At 34.8% G+C, this 25,239-nt stretch overlaps 1 protein-coding gene across 2 annotated transcripts in view; it reads left to right on the top strand.

Moving 5' to 3' along the window:
* The window catches only part of Galnt3 (polypeptide N-acetylgalactosaminyltransferase 3), a 41,038-nt gene extending 16,979 nt beyond the window's left edge, over window positions 1–24,059 (top strand). For both annotated transcript variants that reach the window (XM_005393291.2, XM_013518790.1), the window contains exons 3-11: window positions 2,178–2,350; window positions 6,736–6,885; window positions 8,996–9,230; window positions 9,683–9,800; window positions 11,479–11,679; window positions 13,736–13,867; window positions 14,087–14,188; window positions 22,023–22,175; window positions 23,007–24,059. In XM_005393291.2, coding sequence (XP_005393348.1) covers window positions 2,178–2,350; window positions 6,736–6,885; window positions 8,996–9,230; window positions 9,683–9,800; window positions 11,479–11,679; window positions 13,736–13,867; window positions 14,087–14,188; window positions 22,023–22,175; window positions 23,007–23,129 — 1,387 coding nt within the window. In that variant the 3' untranslated portion in view covers window positions 23,130–24,059. The remainder of the gene's footprint in view (window positions 1–2,177; window positions 2,351–6,735; window positions 6,886–8,995; window positions 9,231–9,682; window positions 9,801–11,478; window positions 11,680–13,735; window positions 13,868–14,086; window positions 14,189–22,022; window positions 22,176–23,006) is intronic.
* Window positions 24,060–25,239: the final 1,180 nt, after the last annotated feature.

Below are 25,239 nucleotides of genomic sequence, written 5' to 3' on the forward strand. Positions count from 1 at the left end.
AAAAAAAAAAAAAAAAAAAAAAAAAAGATTAAAGGGACAGCATTTTAGTAGTGTGAATTTTTGTGTAGTTTTAGACATTGCATCTTTGCTTTTTTTAGAATTATTGATTAATATTATATTAACTGCATGGAAAATAAAGATATGAAAAAAGGCTTACTCCTAAAATTCTATTCCCTCCCTAAGATGCCTTTAAGACAATAAGTTATTAGGCAGTTCTTTTTCATTTAAAAAAGATGCTATATTATGGAGTTTCTCAGAATTTGTATTTATAGTTCATGTTTATAAATCTCTAGATGTTAAAAATATGAATTTATATGTAGTAATTCTGTGTAACTAAGGTTCAGGTACATATACATACATATGTATATATTCCAAATTTGAACTTTATTTTTAATTGGTAGTTTGACATTCAGTTTAGAATAATTTGCTTTTATTCCAGTGCATAAGGGAAATTATGCTAACTTGCTTCTGCCTGTGCCTTTGTATTGCACTTTTAAGTCACGAGGCATGAGAGCAGTCACTTTGGCTCCATCTACCCTCACCATCTCCTGTGCCTTCTAAGTTTTGTTGATACGTCCTTTACATATTCGATCCCCAGTCATTCCCATTCTTGTTCACTATAAATATTCTACCCTCAGGATTTGCTCCCTGAAATGATTCCAAAGATATGCACATTGGAATATGGATATAAAGTAATTAATATGAGAAATTAAACTCACCCAGAGGAGATTGCCTCTCCTCTGGCTCTAGAAATCAACTGCAGTGTGTTGACTCTTAGCACAATGAGTGAGTGATTTATTTCCATATCTTTGGGTTTGAGCACCAATATTTGCTTCTTCACTTACTTTACTTATTTTGTGGGAAGACTTCACCATCCATGTGTGAGGATTTTATAGTGTTTTGTTCAAAATCATACAGCAAGTGATGGTTTAAATGATCTTAGAAATACAGTTGCTCTGTTTGTCTTTTCTGTAGACCACACATAGTTATTTCATGTCCCATCGTTTTAAAGCCCTTTTCTCTGTCATTTCATCTTCACCTCGATTCAGTGGGTTGGCATCAGTGATCTTCTCCACATCTCCAGTATCAAAGGCTAGAAACTGTACAGAACCACAACACCCTAGTTTCTTAATATAAAGAATATTTTCTTTGAAGAAGGTACTGTTATAAAACTATATTCAAATTCACCTGGTGATTAGTGTCTTTAGCTAATGGATAGCACCACTGATGAGTTAGCAGCGCTTAAGATTTCTCTCTCAGTGCCTATCAACCTTGCAGATGGTGACAGGTGCCCAAGACTTTACACATGGATTTAGGTATTTATTTTAAAATTTTAAATATGTCCTGTTAAAATGCTAGATATTAATTAAACAGTAGAGCAAAGATCTTTTTCAGAATACTTGAAATATGGTATTAAGAATTTACCTAATTGGCCAGTTGTGGTGGTACACACCTCGAGTCCCAGCACTTGCGAGGCTGAGGTAGGATGATCACCACTAGTTTGAGGCCAACCTGAGCTACGTAGTGAGCTCAAGGATAGCCTGAACTACAGTGAGACTTTGTTTCAAAGAAAAAGATTTAAGAAAAAAGAATTTACCTAATGATGAGCATCGTAAGAATTTAGGTTTCATGGTAAGTGATTTTTTTCCTTTGGTTCAATATAGATCAAAGAAAATGTATTAAATAAACAGAAAATAGTAAATATTTGGAAAACATACATTATGTACTTAAGAAACTGTACTATAAAATAATCTCTACAAAAACAATACAGTTGCACGGTTTAGGTTGCAAATAAGAAAAATGGATGACTTTTGCAAGAAAATGGAAAAAGTTGGCTGTTATTTGGGGAGGTAACAGGATTTTTTATTTTTACATATTGCCTCATCTGTAGGCTTTTTACTTTAAATGTTTTTAATAATTACTATTTAATAATTAGTCAAGAAATTTTATAATAACATATTGTGATCTATACCACCAGGCATAATCTCTGGATGATCTGCTTGTAAAAGTTTGGTTTGATCTATTTACACTTATACAGTGTTAAGGCTATTACATGTAGAAAGAAACTATTTGCTCTCATCTTTTGATGATAAAGGTTAATGATTCTTTAGCAATGGTATAGCTATGAAATTAAGTAATAAAAGTTATAATTGTTCTTCTACTTTGGCTTCTTCTAGATGTATTGAACAAAAATTTAAACGCTGCCCTCCCTTGCCTACCACCAGTGTCATAATAGTTTTTCATAATGAAGCGTGGTCCACGCTGCTTAGAACTGTCCACAGTGTGCTCTATTCTTCACCTGCAATACTGCTGAAGGAAATCATTTTGGTGGATGATGCTAGTGTAGATGGTAAGAAAGCACAAATTAGATTGTTTCCCCAGTGAATCTATACGGTGGTGTGCAAGGAATACTTGGTTATGTTGTGCTCTCTGTCTGCCATCTCTGAACTTGGATAGTTTGATTGGTATGTGTGACGTATGAAAGTAGAAGCCAGGGATATCCATATTCAAATATTTTGAAGTGCAGTAATGTGTGAAACACATTATTCATGACTATTGGTCTCAAAGTGTGACTTTTATTGTAAGATATTGTGATTAATAAGAGCACAGATTACAGCCTGGAGTCAGGCTGCCTTAATTTGAATCTCAGTTCTTGTTCTAACCAGCTGTGTAAGTTGGCAAATTATTTAACATCTCTGTTTCAGTTTCTTCATTGATAAAATTGAAATCATACCATACTGCATCAAATTTAAGGTATCATTAGTTTATAAGTCAAAAAAAGAAAAACATAACCAATTAAACTGACATGAAATTGATTACAAGATGTATCCAACTTTGTAACTTAGAATTGAGAACATAGAGAAATAGTATATAACTCCTAGGGTTGTTTTGAAAAGTCAATGAGTTAATATAAATATCAATTATTACTAAATAATAACTACAGTTTGCTTTGCTTTGGCCAAAATTTTTAATTCATTTTCACTTAAAATTGTAGCTCAGGCACTAAATTACACATTTTAAATTGGAATTATAAGCCTAATCTAATATGCTAAATTTTCAAAATTACGTGTGTTTTAAGTACCGAACAGATTATCTCTAAGACTGCAAAGTTTATTCCTAAAGGAACCCGTGTTTATAGGCAGATTCCCAAAGATCTCCTTCCAGGTGGTGTTTTTTCATTTGTGAAATGGAAATATATGCTTTATCAAATCCAAAGCACTATCTATTTTATCTTTTTTTAAGAAAAGAAATCAGTACTAGGAAATGAACCTAGGACCATTGTACTGAGCTATATTCTCAGCAACTTTTTAATTTCTATTTTGAGACAAGGTCTTGCTAAGTTGCTGAGCTGCCCAGACTGGGCTCGAATTTGTGGTTCTCCTGACTCAGCCTCCCAGAATGCTGGGATTAGAGGCATGTGCTGTAGTGCCTTGCTACACCATTATTTTATGTCCATGTGAAAAGGAAAAGGTGCCTAGTGAGTTACACCTCATCAATTGTGAGATGTATACAGATTCCAGACATAGTAGTAAGTGAGTAAAGTTGAAATGATTAGCCTGGTTTATTTATTTATTTTGGTTTTTGAGACAGGGTCTTACTGAATATTTCAGGCTGCACCTGAACTCACTGTGGAGCCCAGGCTGGCCTCGAACTTGTGGCAGTCCTCCTACTTCAGCCTCCTAGTGCTAAGCTTATAGACATGCACCACTAGACCTGGCTATCCTGGTTTATTTAACCACTTTGACATATAATTCTAAAGGTTTCCATGGTTTTAAAATTAAATATTTTGAGTAAATTGTGGTTATAGTCTTAAGATAAGTGAAAGTTTAGGTTAGCTTTGCTTAACCTCCAAGATTCTGTTTTTGTTTTGTCTTCAAAGTACTGGGGAATGAACTCAGGGAGGGCTGATCTACATCCTCAGTCCTTTTTTTCTTTTGGTTCTTTATTTTAGGACAGGGTCTCCTGAAGTTGCCCTGGCTGGCCTTGAATTGGCGATCCCCCTGCCTCAACCTCCTGGATAGCTGGGATTAGAGATGTGCACCTCCATACCTATCTAATAGCAGAGACTTTTTTTTTTAAACCTGGATGTGAAACCTATCCTTTAAATGTTGAAGTTTTATAATTCAAGCCCCTAGATTCAAGTTTTATACTGTAGAAATCTAATTCAAATCCCTAATACCCAGGTTACCTCACCATTTAATTGTAATCAGCGGATTTATTTACTGTTTGACCTGAGTTTTCCCCTCTTCTGTCTAGTTGAACTGTTTTCCATAGGCTTTATGTGATGTCTGATTAGCTTCTGCACACCTCTATATACTTTATGTTAAAAACAATGCTATGTTAAACATCTTTTCTTTTCCTTTGGCTTCTTGAATGATTTCTCTCAGATGATTTTTATTTTGTTTGATCACAGTAAGTTTACTTCCTATAAGCCTTCAACTGACAGCACTGTCTCTATTTAATTATAGAACCAGAATCCCTGAATTAAACAAAATCAGAATTTAAAAACATACTCATAATGTTCCTGTTTCCTTTTATTCCTTTTACTTTCTTTCTTCATCTCTGTCTAAATAAGGGTATGTTTATCTAATTATCCATGTCAAGGAACTCATTTTAAAAAGTAACATTTTCACATAACATTGTTATTAGCCAGTTTATCTTACTTTTAAAACTTTATTTTTAATGATGGTGATTTACCAGACATATTTTCCTTACCCTTTCATCTTTCCTTCATCCTGCAGTGGTATTCTGTGTTATACCACAGCAAACACTATTCTTGTCTTCAGATCGCTTCCTTTCGTTGCATTATCCTTTTAGACAAGTTAGAAGTGAAACTGCTTAATCAATTGAGCTGAATATTTGTATAATTCTTTATAGTGTCTGACAGTAGATTTAGAACAGTTTTCTTAGAGAAAGTTATCTTTGGGTCCTCTTGTAGTTTGTCTCACACAATTGAAGCGCTATCAAACAATGCCCATTGTGGAAAATGTATCCCTTTCTGCTGGAAAGGAGCCTGGGAAGTAGAAACTAGTCCCTGGTTCCACTTTGCCTGGGAAAAGGCAGCATAAAATATGTGCATGGGTCACAATAAAGTTGTTAAACTCAGTGATAGTAAAAGAAAAGACACTTTTCAGAGCACAGGCCATCTGCTAGGCTCTGTCTTTATAATGCTTTATTTGTACAGTAATTTCTCATTTATCTTCTCAATAATGTTCTCTAGGAGTAAACACTGTAATCTTTATTTTATGCATAAAGAAACTAAGTGACAAGTCAGGTAAGAGAGCTGGACTGAAGTCTCATAGCTAAAAGTAATGATGCCCTCTGAGCTCAAGTGTACTTACCCTCCAGGAAGGAGAGTATAGAGTAAATTTCAGGGACAGATAAGAATTTACAGGAAGTTCAGAAGTCTTGGATAAGTTTTAAAAATTTTTAATGAATTCAAACAATGAGAGGTTTTATGGAAAGGATCTGTGGAAACTCCATTTTAAAAAATCAATTCCTATTAAGACCTTTAAAATTTTACAAGTTTCTGAAAGCAGAAAATACTTTTAAGTTTCTTCTTTATAAACTACAACGCTGCTTGTCTTTAAGAGATTTATTTCAAGAGAATTTAGAAGATGCCTCAAAGTTAAGACTACTATTCTGAGATAATAGTGTTTAGATTTAGATTTTTCCAGAGGGTTGTTCCTGAAATCTCACCTCCCTTATGAATGTTTAAACTGTAAATCAGCAGCTATCTTATCTGTATCACTGTAAAACTGACAAAAAGAGATATCATCACAGATGCCCTCAGAGTCATCTGAAGCTCTCCTGATACATATCAGAAGCCACCATCTGGCCTAGGACACTATTGACTTGCTCCACATTTCCACATCTTTTCTCCACAATTTGTGTCCTCGCCAAAAGAAAGCCACTTGGAGAACTGCATTATTTACTCAACAGGATTTGGGAATTTAATGGTGAAAAATGAGCTTAAGATGTTTGAAAACATAAACAGCCTTGATCAATGGAGTTTTCTTTTACCTACTGTCTCAACTTTTGCTTATTATGTATCTCATCCAAATTGGAATGTCCAATATTTTAAATTATATACCTATTGCTATAATTTTGCTTGCTTTTAGCTTCCTGATTTACATGTTCCTTTCTACTTCCATATTTTTATTGGAAGGAAATCTGTCAGGAGACTCCAAAGCTTCCAAAAATTTCCTGCTGACTGTAGAAATATTCCCAAACCATTCTAGCTCTGGACTTTCCTGTTGGTCTTTTTCTCAACATTTTGGCCTTAAAGTATTTTGATCACTGCCTAAATATGAAAGAATCCCTCTGATACTTGGCATTTTCATTAAGATTTCCAGGCTTAAAAACCAATTTTAAAAAGTGTCAAGTATCTTTTTGGCCAAGTCGTATTTCTTTCACTGTCACAGTCAATCTCTGGATGCATTTCTCAGGCTCTACCCTGTTTACACCTCTGTTCTGTCCCATCCAAACATGTTACATTTATTAACATGAAATGTACAAGATACATATGTGTTATCATGTGTAACAGTAGTTAAATATGCACATAGAGCCTTTTTCCCAGTGAAGAATAAAGGTAAACATTTTCATCTTAATGAAAGAACGTGTGAAACTATTAACATGCATTTGGAAAGATATTTGCTCTGCAATTTTATTAGGTTTCCTATATTGTATATGAAAATAAACTTAGAAATAACCCTGATTTATTTGTCTTTACAGATTACTTACATGAAAAACTAGAGGAATATATCAAACAATTTTCTATGGTAAAAATAGTCAGACAAAAGGAAAGGAAAGGTCTGATCACCGCTCGGTTGCTAGGAGCAGCAGTAGCAACAGCTGAAACGCTCACATTTTTAGATGCTCACTGTAAGTATGTGTGTACAGATATAGTTGTAACATTTTCCCTTTCCTCCACTAATTTAAAAGTTAATATTCTCTAGATGCCTAATTCCATTTTCTTGGAGAGCATTTTCAAGTATTCCAGCAGTGACAGTCCAAGCAGAAAGTGGCTGTGCCTAAGAACATCGCTACACTTGGGCAGAACTCTACCTCCATTACGGTTAAGTCTCCTCAGCTTTAATGTTCTCCACGGACCAGATTCTAAGTGAATTCATGACAAGGATTTCTCTTTTTGCTTTTGCTTACAGATGTTCATCCTATTTGTTTATTTTATGTTATTTTAAAGAGAAAAGAACAAAAACAAACCAACAAAAACAAAACAGCCCAAAAGCTATAAAAATGATACAGAATTTCAGAACAAGTTGATAGGAAGTCTGCAATCATTGTTGTATTACTGTTATCTTCAGAGTAGTTGCTGAGATTACCAGATACAGGTGTGTAAGGTTCATCAAGTAATTCAACATTCACTGTTCCTTTCAATAAACCAAAAGCACAAGCGCCTGCCCATTCATCCTGCTTAAAAGCAGGAAAAACTTTTTTATTATATTTGATTGTCACATTTTTAAAACAAAAATAAATTTGCTTAAGTGTAGTAAACATTATCATTAACCTTTGGCCCAGTTCTGCCACTTGTAACTTTGATATCTCAGATCTCTCTTTTTTGCAAGATTTGTGAGATCCTTCTTATGTCAAGTTAGGGATATCCCTTCCCAACTTCCACCTTTTCCATGAATATTATCAATTTTTGTTTCAGTGTTGCTTTTGGGATTTTTCTTTAATGTGTTTCAGTGTCACTGTTTTTAGGTACTACGTACAGTATTCAGAAAGTATTTTTGGAATCAGTGTATTATGACTTGAAGTATTAATAAATATCATGTAGTCCCTTGAGCTATAGGTTTGGTGAGTTTCAGTTTTTGTTTTTTGTTTTTATTTTTGGGTTTTTAATATTTTGAGCATTTAGCCTTGAACTTGCCAGCCCTTTCATTATCTTTGGCCCAACAAAGATTGTAAGCATATGCTAACATTACAGAAGGACTTTTAGGTTTCCTGGAGTTGTTTAAAGCCATTGCGTCCACCATTCTTTCAATACAAGATAGTTAAAATTGAAAAGAGACCTGGAGATGTTTTTCAAAGAACACCATTCTTTTTCCAGTTCATCATTAAAATAAGGGTAGACCCCTCTTTGGGAATGTGTACGATGGTACTCCTGTCCCAGGACTGCCAAAGTTTACTTACTGGGGAGTCCAGAACAGGACTGAATATGTCTTGCCTGGCCTCATTCTGTGTTATGCAGGATATCTCAGTCCATAATGAGAGTTCACACTTTTCATAGCAGTCCTTTGCCCCCACCTTCCACTAAGTTGTATTTTTGAATGGTCTTTTATCTCCACTGCTAAAATCAAAATATTCTGAGTCCTTGATGTAACTTTCTCCTAATGCCCAATGAGGGGAATGAAGTTTTCAATTGCTCTACCTTACTGGGGGGTTGAGAGCAAGTTTAACTATATCAGAACATATTTGGGCTAGGTGAAAAGCTTCCTGTTTTAAAGGGAAACAACATATAATCTGAAGCTTAAATATATCTATATTTGATTTCTTCTAGGAGAAAAGGATCATCATCTATAGGGAAATTTTCCTAGTTATCTCAGTCTTGCTTTTCCTTTCATCCTACCTCATCACAAAAAATCTAGAAATCCTTTATTTTGCAGATCAATTGTACATGATAGGGTCTATAGTTTATAAAGTATTTTATGTGTAAAATTTGCTAGGAGTAGATCTTAAATATTCTTAGCAGATTAACTCAAGTGTGGTGGTGAATGTGTTAGCTTGATTTTAGTGACCATTTCACAGTGTATACAAACACCAAATCATTATGCTGTATACCATAAATATGGGGAATTTTTGTCTATTATAACTCATTAAAGCTAGGGGAAAAAGAAATCGCTACTATCTATACACATGTTAAAAAAACACACAAATAATTTTTTATTCCCATTTCTCTGCAAATTTCGACCAAACAACCAAAGAAAAACATTCAGTGTTTTCAATGAATTGATTAAAATTCTGTTTTTTGCAGGTGAATGTTTCTATGGTTGGTTAGAGCCTTTGCTGGCCAGAATATCCGAGAACTATACTGCTGTTGTGAGTCCAGACATTGCCTCCATAGATCTGAACACATTCGAATTCAACAAACCTTCTCCTTATGGTAGTAACCATAACCGTGGAAATTTTGACTGGAGCCTTTCATTTGGCTGGGAATCACTTCCTGATCATGAGAAGCAGAGAAGGAAAGATGAAACCTACCCAATTAAGTAAGATGATTGCTCTCAATGTTTTATATTTATACTGTCACACCATGTATTGACTATGTATGAATTTTTAGTTTTTACATCAGTTGCCTCTGAGGTAGTTCATACTAACAATAAAGGAGAACACATGTTCTAAATATAGAGAAAATTCAAATAATCTAGTCACGCATGAGATTACTGAATAGGAAATACAATAAAATAAGCTTTTGTCTTCCAAATAAATAATTAAGAAACTTATAATATGGTTAGGAGAAAACACTGATCTTGGAGAAGACATTGAAAATACTCATTTCCCTCAGAGTTGACTCCTGAGATAATATTTCAGTTCTTATTAATCTACAAAAAGTTTAAATTATGGTATCTCTTTAATTTATAAAGTTATTCAGATGTTAGTATATACTATTCTAACTTGTGTAGTTTTTTTTTACAAAGTTTGATAATGTATTATTTTTCAGAACACCCACTTTTGCAGGAGGCCTTTTTTCCATATCAAAAGAATATTTTGAGCATATTGGAAGTTATGATGAAGAAATGGAAATCTGGGGAGGTGAAAATATAGAAATGTCTTTCAGGGTAAGTTTGTGGAGATTAAATATGGACACATGTTAAACAATGAAGTGTATTGTCTTCTAATTGGCGGGTACAGATGATTATGAATGTATGCAGTCTTTTAGTGGTTTTTAATATTTAATTACTGGGAATTTTAGGATAAGAACATTTCCTTTTAAATTGTGACTTGATATATTTACACATGGTTGCCAGTGTAACAAGAAGAATCAGTTAAACCAATTAATGCACTTGTAGCTATTGAATTCCAGCCAAGATAAATATAATTAAACCTAGTGGTTCAGGAAATGAGTTGATTATCAGGGGAGTTGCATGGAAAAAAAGTTTATGTGTAATTTTAAAGGACATTGAACTTAACTCTTTGGGTAAAATATACCATTTTCCTATACATATTAAAATTAATATGAAAAACAACACAAAAGCTTTGGGTAATCTCAACATTACCTAATTTGTTTGATTTTATGAGTTTGTTATAATTTCATCATTAATTTTTCATCTCTTCGGCTGGAATGTAGTGAAAAAAGAAACGAACTAGGAGTTAAGATTTATATAGTATTAGTGCTGGCATTGTCACTCCCTGGCAGTGATGATCTTACTCCAGTTTGGACTGTAAGGGCAGGAGTCTTGTTTTATTCATTTAAATATTTGCAGCATATACCACATTTTTTATTTCAGGCATAGTTTGTGGACTTGAAATATTAGTGTTTTTTTGTATGTTTTAAGAATAGTAAAAAGGAAGCAAAAGATGGGATCATTTGCTCTAATACTAGGAAATACTGTTAAACATAACTTCTTTTCATACTTTTTGCTTAGTGATTATAACAAAATCAATTATTAGCACATTTAGATAAAACTAAACAATAATTTCATGATTCACCATTGTATTTTGAATTAATACAAATAAGTTTTTGAACACAATCTAAATAGCCATCAACTTTTAATAATAACTGAACTGTTTTGCAAATTTAGTGGATTATACTTTGATAATCATTGCTATCAGGAATTATTTTCTTGGCCACCAAATTGAATATATAACGGGTAAATAGCGTTCCACTAGACCTAGTTCATCACTGAGAAGAGAAATCCTGTAATTTAAACGAAATGATCATGTCAGTTGTATAAATTGAAAGTCAGATGCACAAGAGCCTTTGATCTTCTGTGTATATTAGTTAGAAAACTTGGATAACTTTTTGAAAAGAAAATAAATACATTTTGGAGGCTTTTCTTCTTTTCTTTTTTGGTGATCGTATTGCCTTTGACTCCAGAGGCTTCACACTGACCTACATCCACAGCTTTTTGTACTTTTTATTTTGATATAGAGTGTTGCTAAATCCCTAATTTTCCCAGCCTCAAACTTTCCATCCTCCTGCCTTGGTCCCCCAGAGCACAGGGATTGCAGAGGTGTACCACCATCGCCGAGTTCGTTTCTGTGCAGGGTCCAAAATCATTGTTAGCTTACCTTCGGGAGATGTGCTTTTGCTGTCCTTAGCGTTTCCTTCATTTAGTAAAATTGTTCTTTCCATTTACACAGCTGAAGTTGAAGTGAAACAGCAGGGAGGCTATTGGTAAAATTATAATAATTCCTTATACTTTGTTTACATTAGTATCTTAAAGGTGAATTTTTAGGCAACAGTTTGATTTTCGCTAAGTACTGTACATTTAAACAAATATCATTAATCATCAGGTATGGCAGTGTGGTGGGCAGTTGGAGATTATGCCTTGCTCTGTTGTTGGACATGTTTTTCGCAGCAAAAGCCCTCATTCCTTTCCGAAAGGCACACAAGTGATTGCTCGCAACCAAGTCCGCCTTGCGGAGGTTTGGATGGATGAATACAAGGAAATATTTTATAGGAGAAATACAGAGGCAGCCAAAATTGTTAAGCAAGTAAGTTACAGCTAAGTCATTAAATTATAAATGTCTATACCAAGTTCACAGGTTCTTTTGCTTGAGAGACCTCAAGCACAAAACATTTAAAAGATTTTTGAAGCTGGGCTTTAGAATTTTAACTTTTAAAATGTATCTTATAGAAGCCCGTCTTCTTCTGTTGAAAAGAAGAGTGAGGGGGCTGGGGATTTAGTTCAGCGGCACAGCGCCTGCCTGGCAAGCGCAAGATCGTGAGTTCGGTTGCCGGTACCAGAAAAAATAAATAAATAAATAAATAAAAAGAAGAGTGAAGCGTTTTTTTTTTTTTAAATTCAGGCATTTTACATGCTCTTATCCCCTATGTATGAAAGATATTTCATTTAAGTGACTGTGCATATTTCAATATTTTACTCAAAAAAATAAGATTAAGTAGAACTGCTTTTTTTACTGGTTTCAGTGGATGTGTTTAAAAACCTAAAAATCAGTTCTAAGTGGCATTTTAAAAAGAAGATAGAGATGAAAAATGTCTTAACGGGCCATGAGAATGGGCCAGGCTTATCAAGACTTTCTTTTTAAGTTCTAGTTCTTTTACTCCCTGGAGGTGCTGGCTTGGCAGTGCCCGTTTGAGAACATACAATGGGGATGGCACTCATAGAGTAGTTACCAGGGCCTGGATGTAGAGTACATGGGACATGTTTTGTCTTTCTTCTTCCCTGTCTTCAGAGATGAAGTACATGTCCTGCCTCTCTGCCAGAGTTGCTTTGAAATAAGGAAGTGCTAAGTGCTAACAAACATACAGAGCTCTTATTATTACCTAGTCAGAGCTAGCTATTCCACCCAACAGAATCGTGATGCTTAGTACCCCAGACCTGAGAGTCTTTATATTGGACGTGGTAAACTTACTAGACAGTTTAAGACACTTAAACAGTTAAGACACTTCCATACATGGCAGCCAAATTTTTGTAGAAAATAATACTAGTTTATTGAGAGTCAAAGGCATCAACATCTTGACTATCATGGTAAAGAAAGATCTCATTACCTACTGCCACATTTTCTTTGGTCTCTTTTGTCACCCTATATCATGTCAGTAGGAGGCCAATTCAGGGCACTACTGGGCTAGATTACTCCCCCAGGTCGCTAATACAAGTTGGGAAGGTTGTGTTCTACACAGGAGTATTTGGCCAGGTAAGCACACAGGTGTTAAATGAAATATTTGCTCTGTTTGGTACTCACAGAAGGGCAAGTGAGCCATCAAATACCTGCTCTTACTATAGAGCACCTAGATCTACCTGGTAGACCTTCTTATGCAAGAATCCTTAAAAGTCTACTTTTTGTTGAAATACCTGAGTTCAAACATTGAACTTAGCATGTTTTTCCTTACTTGAACTGGTGAGCTTGAGTGTTTACCTTTCTGTACATTTATAATTTTTCTCTAAAATGTTGCCCATCAACTAAACATCTTTTCAGTGTTTCAGTTTAATGGTGTTTTATTTAAAAAAGAAAGTTTCCTTTACCCCTTAAAATAAAGAAAAATGTGATTAACTGAAAATTGCCTTTTTCTACTAAGGGTCCAGTTGGTGATGTTGTGAAAAATAAGACTCTTACACTGGAAAAAAAATTACTCTCAACTGTGTTGTTGAGGAGGGGCATTTTGTGTTCTTTACTAACAAGAAATCTAATACATGCTGACATTATTTACACATACTTTCCCACAAGTCACTTTACAGATCACTTTTAAGTGTAAAGTTAGGATCATTTTAGGATGCTCCCACTATCATTCCTGTGCTGACAACATTTCAAGACAGATCTTTGTCTTGGAAGAGAAGTGTGTTGGTACCAACGAAGAATAAAATAGCATCTTGTCAGCACTACAGAGGTGTGTGACTCCCTCTGAGGCTGGAAATGAACAGGCAGCCATATTTGTTGCCTGAATGAATCATGAATGATGATAAAATGCATCTTGTATTATTGACCCAGAACTTTCTTTTTTAATGCTCACATATAATACAAATAGTGGCCTTTAGAATATTTTATCAGAGCTGTTTTGATTAAGCATTCCCTTCTCATCTTTCTCTAGAAATCATTTGGTGATCTTTCCAAAAGATTCGCAATAAGAAAACGCTTGCAGTGTAAAAATTTCACATGGTATTTGGACACCATTTATCCAGAAGTGTATGTGCCAGACCTTAATCCTGTTATATCTGGATATGTGAGTATTTTCCTTTCTTACACGATGTACTTCTTGCTGCCACTACTTACATAGCTCAGGGAAAATTGCTGGAATACTTTCTAGTTTATTGTCTTTGAGATTTTACATCATTTTTATGAACAGTCACAATCTCTGGAATAACAAGTTATCTTCTCTAGAATTCATTGACAAAATGTAAACTATACGGATTAACTTTTGTAACTGACAATTTTCCTTTAGATTAAAAGTGTTGGTCGGTCTCTGTGTCTGGATGTTGGCGAGAATAATCAAGGAGGCAAGCCACTGATTCTGTACACGTGTCATGGCCTTGGGGGAAATCAGGTAAGCATGACACGAGAGATCTCCCCTCTCGTTAGTACTTAGAAACACCAGGGACACGTTGCTTATTCTGCAGAAGTTCTAACTCAGCTTCATACTCAAGTAAGCACACTCAAGTGTGAAATGTTTTCAGACTAAGCAGGACAATTTATATTGAAGTGATAGGGTATTTTGTTTTGTTTCACTCTCTCCATGTAACAGAAATAGAGACAAGAGGATCATTGCAAGTTCAAGACCAGCCTGGGCTACAGAGTGAGCTCAAGGCCAGCCTGAACTGCATAGTGAGACCCTGTCTCAAAAGAAAAAAAAAGCCAAAACAATATATTGTAGATTACATATAATATACTGTATTACATATGTATATATGTTATATATACAAAGGCCATATTTAACTATGTTTAATAGTGATTTAATAGTGAATATCCAGTGTTAACATGGACATAGCTAGGTTCTTTTTGTGGGCAAAGATATTATTTCATTAAATCTGTATCCCTTAAAAATGTTATGTTCTTAATTCTCCAAGGAGGGTGATATCCCTCCTTGTTACCATCCTATTTTCCTAAGACTCAAATGTCAAATGTTGACATCTGGATAGGGAACGTGACATATTAAATGTTAAGTTTTGGGGATTTAGCTTCTTTTCCTTAACATTTGCAAGTAAACTCTCCAAAGTAGAGTTAGACTCTATCTACTCTTATTTGTCATTCACCACATTTGCTGAGTGGCCCTGCATGCCAGGTACTCTGATGGCTTCTAGCTGTTTAGATTCTAATTCCTTCAGGAAAGCTGTATTTCAAATGGAACAGTTAAAATCAGTATGGTAACATATGGAATGAAACATTTAGAGCACTGGAGCTGTGGAACAGGGCATCTGAATTACATTGGGTACCCAGATATTTTTCTGGGAAAATGACATTTAAAAGGTTTTTTTAAAAAGAGATGTAGAAGCTAGAGAGGTGGTTGTGGGAATGGAAACAAAAAGAGAAGAATGTGAACCGATGTGTACTCAGGAGAGATACCTGGGATGGATCTTTTCTAGGCACTGTAGCTTTTGGTATGAAGTCCAGGATGTGTGTGTGGGATTTTCACAGTATTGACTCTCTTAGACCATCCTCTTTTATATGTCTTCCCACTCATGAGATTTTTTTAAAATTATCCATAGAATTAGCTGTCTTTTAGAAATTTTCAGATGGGGAAAAATCACATAGTTATATTTTATTCAACAAATACTGCTTTAGAGCCTATAATGTAACATACACTGTTATGGTAATGAAGAAGACAAAGGCAAGATACTAATTTTCGGTGTAGAGAAAAACAAAGCAGGTCAGTGGATAATGTGTGCGGTCATGGTTAGGGGTGGGGGTATTTTCTAAGATTAGGGAAGATCTTTCTAGAAAGATGACCATGTTCCAAGAAAGCTGCATTCTGGAGGAGGTATGGGGAAGCCCAGAGGCCCCTGCGGGAGGCTCGTATTGCCAGAGCAGAACAATCTAGGCAAGGAGGAGCAGGAAATGAAGTCAGAGACACCAGTAAACGGCCTGGTCAGATGGGGCTTCACATGCCCCATTGTGGAGTTTAGATTTCATTCCAAGTCACATGGTTTTGAGCAGGCTGAGAATGCCCACTTTATATTTTAAGATGACTCTGGCATCTGTCTCCCTAACATGGCCATTGATTTTATTTTAGTTTATATCCTTAAAATGTTATCTTCTACCAAACATTGTACTTTATTTTGCGAACTTTAGTTCCTTGAGTGATAAAAACTGAAATAGCATGTAAGTTCAACATATTCTTGTGTTTCCTTTTGCTTCAGTCATATAATGATATCTTTATAGTATACAACTCCATTATGTCAGCATTTGTATAGACGTTAAGTACAACAAATATCCTGGTTCTGTGCCTGAATTAGCTAATACACTGGTACAAGGCAGTTTATGTTACTGTAGCTTTATGACACTTAATGGTCTACTTCATTCACTTCCATGGTGTCTGTCCTAGTTCTAAGTTATAGGTCTTTCCAACATACAGCCACCTAATTACATACTTTTTTTCCCAGCCAGTGTAGTTTCAATCACTTTCCATTCCTTCTAAGTTCCATATTAATGACATTTTAATAATAGTGAGGTAAAATACTGGACAGCCTTTCTTACCATCTTTGATATATTTAGGTTTGTCTTTTTTTAGTTAAGTACGATTAAAATCCTATTTGCTTTCCTCATCTAATACCATTTTCTTTCAGTATTTCTATCTGAAAAGCGATCAAGAGCTCTATCACTGAGCCACATCCCCAGCCCTGAGACATTGATTTCCTTTTTCAGTCTGATACAATTTTCATTATAGGGATCTTTCACTTTCTTAGGTTAATTCCTAATTATTTAATTTTTTTTGATGCATTATGAATGGCATTGTTTTCCTAATTTCTTTTTCAGTGAGTTTTCAGTGAGTGTGTATAAAAATGCTGTTGATTTTATGTGTTTATTTTTTATCCTGCTACACTGCTGAATTTGATTATCAGTTCTAGGAGTCTTTCAGTGGAGTTTTTTGGGTCTTGTAAGTAAAGGATCTGCAAATAATGGTATTTCAGCTTCATCCTTTTCTATACATATCCCTTTTATTTCTTTCCTTTGTCTGATTGCTCTGGCTAATGTTTGGAGTGCTATATTGAATAGGAGTGTGATAATGGACATCCTTGTCTTATTCCTGATTTTAGAGGGAAGGCCTTCACCTTTTCTCCATGTAATATGATGTTGGCAGTAGGTTGATCATAAATAGCTTTTTGCATGTTGAGATAAAGACTTTCTACACCTATTTTCTTCAGGATTTTAATCATGAATTGATGTTGAATTTTGCCAAAGGCTTTTTCTGCATTCTACTGAAGTGATCATGTGATTTTTCTCCTTCTAGTTATGTGATGAATTATGTTAATTGACTTACATGCTTTAAACCATCTGTGTATCCTTGGAGTGAAATCTAATTGGTCAGGATAAACAATCTTTTTGATGTTTATTGCACTCTCTTTGCCAGTATTTTGTTAAAGATTTTTGCATGTATGTTCATTGGAGAAATTGGCCTATAGTTCTCTTTTTTGGTTGGATCCTGTTTGGTTTGGGAGTCAGGATAATGTTAGCTTCTGAGAATGATTTTAAAAATACTCCTTGCCTCTCAACTTTGGTATTAGATCTTCCCTACTGTAGTTCTTATAGAATTTGTCTGTGAATCCATCAGCTTTTCATTGGTATATTTTTATTATCACTTTAATTTCAGTGGCTATTATTAGATAGTTCAAGATTTTTAAGTCTTCTTGGTTTAGTTTTGGCAATTCCTATATATCTATTAATCTCTCCATTTCTTCTGAGTTTTCCAATTGTTTAGCATGTATGTTTGTGAAGTAGTTGCCAATAATTTTCTGGATGTCAGCAATGTCCACTGTGATTTCACCTTTTTCATTTATAATTGCATTAATTTTTCCCTTTCCCTTTGTGGTAAAATTGGCTAAGGGCTTGTCTATTTTGTTTATTCTTTCAAAGAACCAGCTCTTCAAAGTCACTGATAATTTGCATTTTTTTTAGTCTCTATTTCATTAATTTCTACTCTGATCTTTATGCTTTCCTTCCTTGTACAGGCTCTGGGTTTGGACTGTTGTTGTTTTCTAAGACTTTGAGATGCACCATTAGTTCATTTATTTGGGCTCATTCTATTTTCTGATGTGGGCACTCACAATTATAAACTCCCCTAACAGGACTGCTTTCAGTATGTCCCATAAGTTCTGGTATGTTGCACTGGAATTATCATTTAATTCTAGGATCTGTCTTATTTTTTTCCCCCAATTTCCTCTGTGATCCATTGATTATTCAAGAGTATGTTGTTTAATTTCCATATGTTTGCGTAATTTCTTTCTTTTTTTGCTGTTGATTTCTAGTTTCGTTGCACTGTGATCTTACATGAATGGTAAAATTTTGATTCTTTTGCATTTGCTTAGGCATACTTTATTTACTAGGATGTGGTCTTCCATGTGTGGCTGAGAAGAATGTGGATTCTGTTGCTGTTGGGTGGAACATTCTGTGTATATTTCTTAAATCCACTTATTTAAAAGTTTAGTTCAACTCTTCTATTTCTTTGTTGATTTTTTTTTGTTTAGTTGATTTATTGTGATAGTGAGGTATCAAGATTCCCCCACTATAATTGTATTAATGTTTATTTGATCTTTCACATTCATCAGAGTTTGTTTTATGAAGTTGGGTACACCATGGTCTGGAACATATGTATTTCCAGTCATTTTAGATTCCTTTTGAATAGGTCCATTAACTGTTATATAACATCCTTCTTTTCCTCTTTTGATGAGCTTTGGCTTAAAATCCACTTAGTCTAAAAATAAGATAGTTATTCCTGTCTGTTTTTGGGTTCCCATTACATGGAATATTGTTTTTATGTTGATATTTAGTCTATGCATTTCTTTTTGTGTTCTGTGTTTCTTGCATATAGCATACCATTGGATTTTGTTTCTTGATCTATTCTGCTATTCTGTGTCTTTCAATTGCTGAGTTGAATCCATTTACATTCATAGTTACAATTGGTATTGACTTATTTCTGTCATTGTATTAATTTCCTGTTGCCATTTGCTTTCTTTTCCTTCTACTTAACTGGTAGCTCTACCTGATATATCCATTTTGTTAGACCTTCTGGCAGTATTGGCTTCATTGTCTCTAGGATATCCTTGAGATTTTTTTGGTGGTCATGAGTGTCTGTAGGTTTTATTTATCATGATTGTGTCTTATTTTTTCATCAACTTTGAAAGATCATTTTCTAGGATATAATACTGTGGCTTGGAAATTGTTTTCTTAAAGAGCTTGAAACATTTTATCCTATGCTTTACCTGCCTTTAAGATTTGTGTTGAGAAATCTGTTTTATCCTAATAGGTTTTCTTTTTTCCCTTTACAGATGATTCATTGCTTTTCCATAGCAGGCTTTAAGATTCTCTTCTTGTGTTGTATTGCTGGTAGTTTAATTATTATGTTGTTTTATTCTGATCATGGCTATTCAAGATTCTATATGCTGTGCTTATCTATATATTAAATTCGTTTTCCATATTTGGAAAGTTTGCTATTACTTGTACAAACAGGTCTTTTACGCCCTTTGTGCTGTTTTCTGATTCTTTGCTAATTCAAATTACTCCTATATTAGTGCTCTTTAAGTCATCTTGGAGCTGTTGGATCCATTTTTCACATTCCCTGGTTTTTTTCAGGTATCTCTCATTAATTGATCATACACTACAGCCCTGTTCCTAGGTCCAACACTGTTTTCACATTGGTCCCTTCTGCTTCCCATGCTTTTAGTCATGGTTTTCACCTGGATTTCTGTTGCGAACTGTCTTCGAAATTCCCATTCTTTTCTGTGTTGGGCATTCATTCTTTTATATGTTGCCTTTCTTCCTTTCGCCCCACTAGCTGTTTGCTGGTGTCTTCTCTAAACTCTCTGAACCTTCGTTTCATTACAGTCATTATGTGAATAGTTGTATTTTCTCTAAATTCTCCAAGCCCCTTGTAAAATGGTTTTATCCCTACTGGAACCCTTTCAGACTTCTCTGCTGTGTAGCTTATGACTTCCTCCCCCTCAATACCACTGTACTGATTCTAGAGAGGAGTTTTTGGAGGTATGTTGTTGCCTTGTCTTTGCATGTTTCTGTAGTTATTTGGTTTTGTGGTGGGATTTGCAAATTCTTTGGCCCAGTGTCCCATTCCTGGGGAGGAGGCAAGCCAAAATTTTATGATCCCCCACCCCAATAATCCAGGTATTGGCATAGAGAGAAAGCCAGTTGCCAGCCACTGCTCTGATACCTTGTCTAGATAGGAAATTCATGAACAACAGTGGTACCACATTTCTATAGGAAATTGACAAACCCTAGGAACCATTCCTGAACAATGCTTTACCAAAGCCAAAGGACTCTTTAATGAAGGCAATCATATTGCCTTCATATTGGTCTATAGTAATTCAGAGCACTGACTTCTGCTGGTTGTTAGCAGCCCCAGAGCTCAGACCTATCACTTCACTACAGGCCTTCTTCCTCAGGACTGCCCCCTCTGACAGTTACTCCCTCTGAGCCTGGTCTCCCACAACAGAACACAGGCCCTGTGTCTTCCTGGTCTGAGCCTGGGCCTCCCAGGGGATCCTAGCAGATCCCTATTTAGCTCTTACCCTCTCCAAACCTGTCTCCCAAGGTGTTCTGTCATCTGCTCTCAGCGGAAGGGTAGGACTTCAGTCCTGAAGCAAGACTCTTCTCCTGAATGTTGTCTGTTCTTTGATTAGGGCTGTCTGTTGGTTGTCAGCTCTGTTACCCTGTGCTGCTGAGAACCCAGTGGCTAGAGGCAGGGCAGGCATTTCCCAGGTTCTCCTGACACCTGCACAGGGCCCAGCTAACATCAACTGGGGTGGGGTGCTTGCTTCTTTGGGCCTCCTGGGCCCCTTGCAAGGCTCCACCTATTGGCTGGGGGCAGGGCACGCACTTCCCGGGTCATCCTGGCACCAGTATGGGGCCCTGGCCAGTGGCCACAAACTACTGCATTATTGAAAATCAATTATGTTACCTTAGTTTATCTTTAGAATGTCAATATTATTACACACTTGATTTGTAATGGGTGTTATTAGTAGCTCTACTACCTGACTTTTGTCTGTGGAGAAGGCAGCTAGCTATACACATAAATCTAATAATATGCTGTAAAAACTATCAACTTACTATTGAAGCCTTGAAAATGGTATAATTTTATGCAGTAGGACAGATTTAGAGAACACCAAAGAGAGAAGGTAATATTTGAGTTTGTTCTTGAAGGATGAAAAGAAGTTAGCTTGGCAGGGGAGGGTCACAAGTGTGTTCTAGGCAGTAGCACACAATAAAATATGCATGCTCTATATCAGTAGAACTGTGTGAGAAGAGTATAGTATTCAGATGGGCAATGATTGATGGAAGATTGAAAATTGAACATTTCATGTGCCGATTAGTGAATGTTGACTTTACCTTAGCTACAGTGATGATTTACTTAAGCAGGGGCAGCAGGGGTTCAAAGCAGTGTTATAAAAGACTAACTGGCAAGGTCGGATTGCTGGGTTATAACAGAAATTGGAGGTAGTGGGAGGGTTGCAGTGTAAATCTTGAGGTCTAACAGAAGTCAAAATAAAGGAATAAAAATCAGTGGCATGTTAGGAAAATTCAGTAAAACTAAGAATGAGAGACACATAGAGAGAGAGAGAAGGAGAGTGGGAGGGAGGGAGAGAGAGATCACTAACAGTAATAATAGGTAAAATATCACATGCATATCAAATGTGCTAATCTCTGTTTGAGTGCTTGCACATATTAACCCATTATCTTCAATATCCTATGGGGGTAGGAACTATTAAATTTCTCCTTTTACAATTGAGGAAACAGGTATAGAGAGTGACTGTAGTTTGTAGTTTAATGAAAATGCCTTTGATTGAGATGAATAAGAAAAGGAACATATATTGGAAGAGAGGAAGAAGGCATTTTTGTGTTTGCTAGAAATTTCCAGGCCCGTTCTTACGGGGTCCCTGTGTTGCCTCCATTCTACCTGCTAACGTCCAGTGTTTGCAGTGGAGCAGATGATGCCTTACTAGTTACATTGGCTCTGTTGGTGATAGGTTGAGGGGAGACTATAGTATCTCCAACATCAAAACTCAGCACTATGTTTGGTACCTATTTTCATTGCATTATTTTATTGAAGTAGATATAACTGTATTATTCAGGTGTGAGTGGCTAGTTGTGTTTTTTTTGTGTGTGTGACTGAATACATAGGCCTTTTATCAATAACAAGACTCTTCCTTCCATAGTACTTTGAATATTCTGCTCAACATGAAATCCGGCACAGCATCCAGAAAGAATTATGTCTCCATGCTACTTCAAGTCTGCTTCAGCTGAGAGTATGTGCCTACAAAGGTCGCAAGACCATTGTCACTGGAGAGCAGATATGGGAAATCCAGAAGGTACTTAGTGCAATAAATTCACCCATTTATTCAGTTATTTTAACTACTCTAGTGATTAACTGGGAAAATGTGTGAAATATAGTACACTACTATTATCCATCAGAATTCCTCTGCCTTTATTAACTCTATTATATCTACCCACGGGATAAGGAACTGTGTCTATGTGGGTATTGCTAGGAATGAAGTAATCGTAAATTGCTTGGTGGAAGCCTGGTTTATGCAGCTCAAGAATTTCTGTGAATTGCTAAAAAGAGTTGCCTATTTTTGATATTTTAGAGTCTCTTGCAATTCTTTTTTGCAAAAGTCACATTTTTCCCACCCAGGAGAGAAAAAAATGTATTTATTTTCCATAAAGTAATTTTTCCTGTTTTTTAGTACTTTTCTATGAATCTAGAATTGAAAGAATACATGACATATCTTTTGTTTTAAAAGATGTTTTAAAGTTCTTATATAAAAACTGTTTTGTATAATACTGACATAGCATAAGACTGGTTTTTATGATTTATGAGTTTTTTTAGTTTATCACTTACGAATAAATCAGTGCGATGCCTCCTGTTTGACTAGTTGATTTAGATTTTGCTCTGTTTACTTCTCTTCATTAATATAACAATGCCTTAAGTGAACTGAACAGTTAGTAGCATAGATGGTGGTGCTTACAGCAGAAACCAACTGTATTTTATGAGTCATAATTAATCTTAGGACAACTTACACTTCAGACTGGTGAACATTAGTCTCCCTTTTGCCTCAATGAGATCTTAAATCATTTGCATATTTCTCAGTTAGTTATGTGTCCTAAAACTTAATGTCTTATTGTGTTTCCTTTTATCCTAGGATCAACTGCTATATAATCCATTCTTAAAATTGTGCCTTTCAGCAAATGGAGAACATCCAAACTTAGTGTCATGCAGTCCATCAGATCCACTCCAAAAATGGATTTTTAACCAAAACAATTAAGTGTTCCTTAAAGTTATGGGGTTGAAAAAGAGATATTCTTTCTCATAAAACTGTGACTAGGCATACACTGTAGTTTGGGGAAATTATGCAAAAGCAGCTAATTGTAACTTATTCCAAGTGCATTTTTCTTATTTATATCTCAAATGTCTATGTAGCACAGCTACAGAAATCCTATTCTGATTTAAAGCACAATAACTAGTAATACCAAAGACCATTTTGAAATGTCCAGATGTAGAAGAGATGTTTACAGAATGATGACGATAATTTTCTTAGTAAAGTGATCTTTGTGTATTTGTACACTTGAGGATATGCATAGCTACATTCATATACTTACTATATAACTTCCCCTCGTTTTGAGGGGAGGAATGAAAAAGATCTGATACTATATTTTTTTAACTATATAGCAATGGATCAGTGAAGGTCAGACAGTGACCTTTGTGTAAAAACCAGGAAATTTTTATAGATCTAGAATTTATTATTTTAAAATGCAGGTAAAATTATTTTGCCTTTTGTTTTATTGTCTGTCAGGTGTTTCCTTAAATATGAAGTTGAATAAGAAGAAGATATTTTTAAACACTTAAATTTCTTGGGAAATTTTAAAATATTTTTAAAATCTGAATCCACTCTACTTGATGCACTTAATGGCTTTTAAGTAAATATACTGTGTGCTTTTCCAAAGCAATTTTAAAACTTTATAAATTATTATCTGTTAAAAGGTGTCCTTTTCCTACCTTACAGTCTTTTTTTCTTACCAAAATTTACTAATCTTGAATGTTTATGACATTGACTTTTAAATGCAGAATACTTGACTCAGTGCTAAATTTTTTTTGTTATTGATTCGTTATAGATTGTCTTTGTAATGAATTTTTTCATAAAAACTTATTTTTATCTATGTGGAAAATACAATAAAAATCTTAATTACTGTTATAATCACTTGTTTAAATTGTCTTCCTCTTGGATAAAATCTGTACTTGATAGTAGGTGAGTGAAGTATGAATCTTATGTACTAAATTTGTAATACCTATTGCTGATAAAGCCATAAGATTTTCTTAAGAAAAATTCAGACATTTGATAAAAATAACATAAAAATTAGAGAATGGAAAAGATGCTATATTAGACATTTAGAAAATTTTGTACAAATTATAATTTTCTTGAGCATCTGATAGAGTGACTTTTTAAAAAAGTTTACCCTTGGGAGATTTAACACTTTATTTTTGGTAATTTTATAAATAGATCTCTTATAGTCTTATTCCAGAAGTGAAATATGATGGGTATTATATTTTAAATTTGGCACAGTCTCAAATATATAAAAGAAAATACTTCTTGACTATTGCCCCCTCTTTTATTGTTTATAACTTTAAACTTGTATTCAGATTTCTGTATTCTCTGATTGATTGCTAGGCCAAATTTATTTAAATTCAACTAATATTTATTTTGCATCTAACTTTGTGTCAGAATTTTTGGTGAACACAGTTAACACTTACTGTCTTTGAGTTATATCTCCTGGGGCAGAGAAAAAGAAATAATTTTGAAATAGTGAGAGCCAGTATGATGTTATATTTTATGGTGCAGATGATGGTTCACTTATTGGTATTTGATTTTCATTAATAAATAAAAGTCATGCTCTTATTTTAAACTAGTAATAATATTAAGTATACAGCCGTGCTTACTTTTATGTGTAATTGTTATTTCTCAATTTGTTACACTAGAAATGAACATTCATGAACAAATGCTACTCTGAATGCTTATTATAACTCTGAAAACAATGCAAAACAATTCTCCGTAATATTTTACAAATGAATTTAAGTCTGTTTTAGAAAAATGAAATCAAGCTGAAGGTCTTCCTCGTATCATTATATGTTGTTACATGATCCAACTTGAATCTGCTTAGATTAATCTGATTTTATTATGGCTGAGTTAAATCCATGCACAGGGAAAGTTCCTACCTGATATTGGCCTCTCAGACTATTGTGCAACTATCAGACCAAAAATTTCATTAAACATTGGCCATTTGGTGTGGGTGGTGCCTTTTATAAGTCTGAGTTTGGGGACTTCGTTAACAGGGAGTTATTTATAGACCCTGGCTGCCACCCACTGAACGATTTGAATG

Source organism: Chinchilla lanigera, unplaced genomic scaffold, assembly GCF_000276665.1.
Source record: "Chinchilla lanigera isolate Chin_1 unplaced genomic scaffold, ChiLan1.0 scaffold00048, whole genome shotgun sequence".
NCBI classification, from domain to species: Eukaryota; Metazoa; Chordata; class Mammalia; order Rodentia; family Chinchillidae; genus Chinchilla; species Chinchilla lanigera.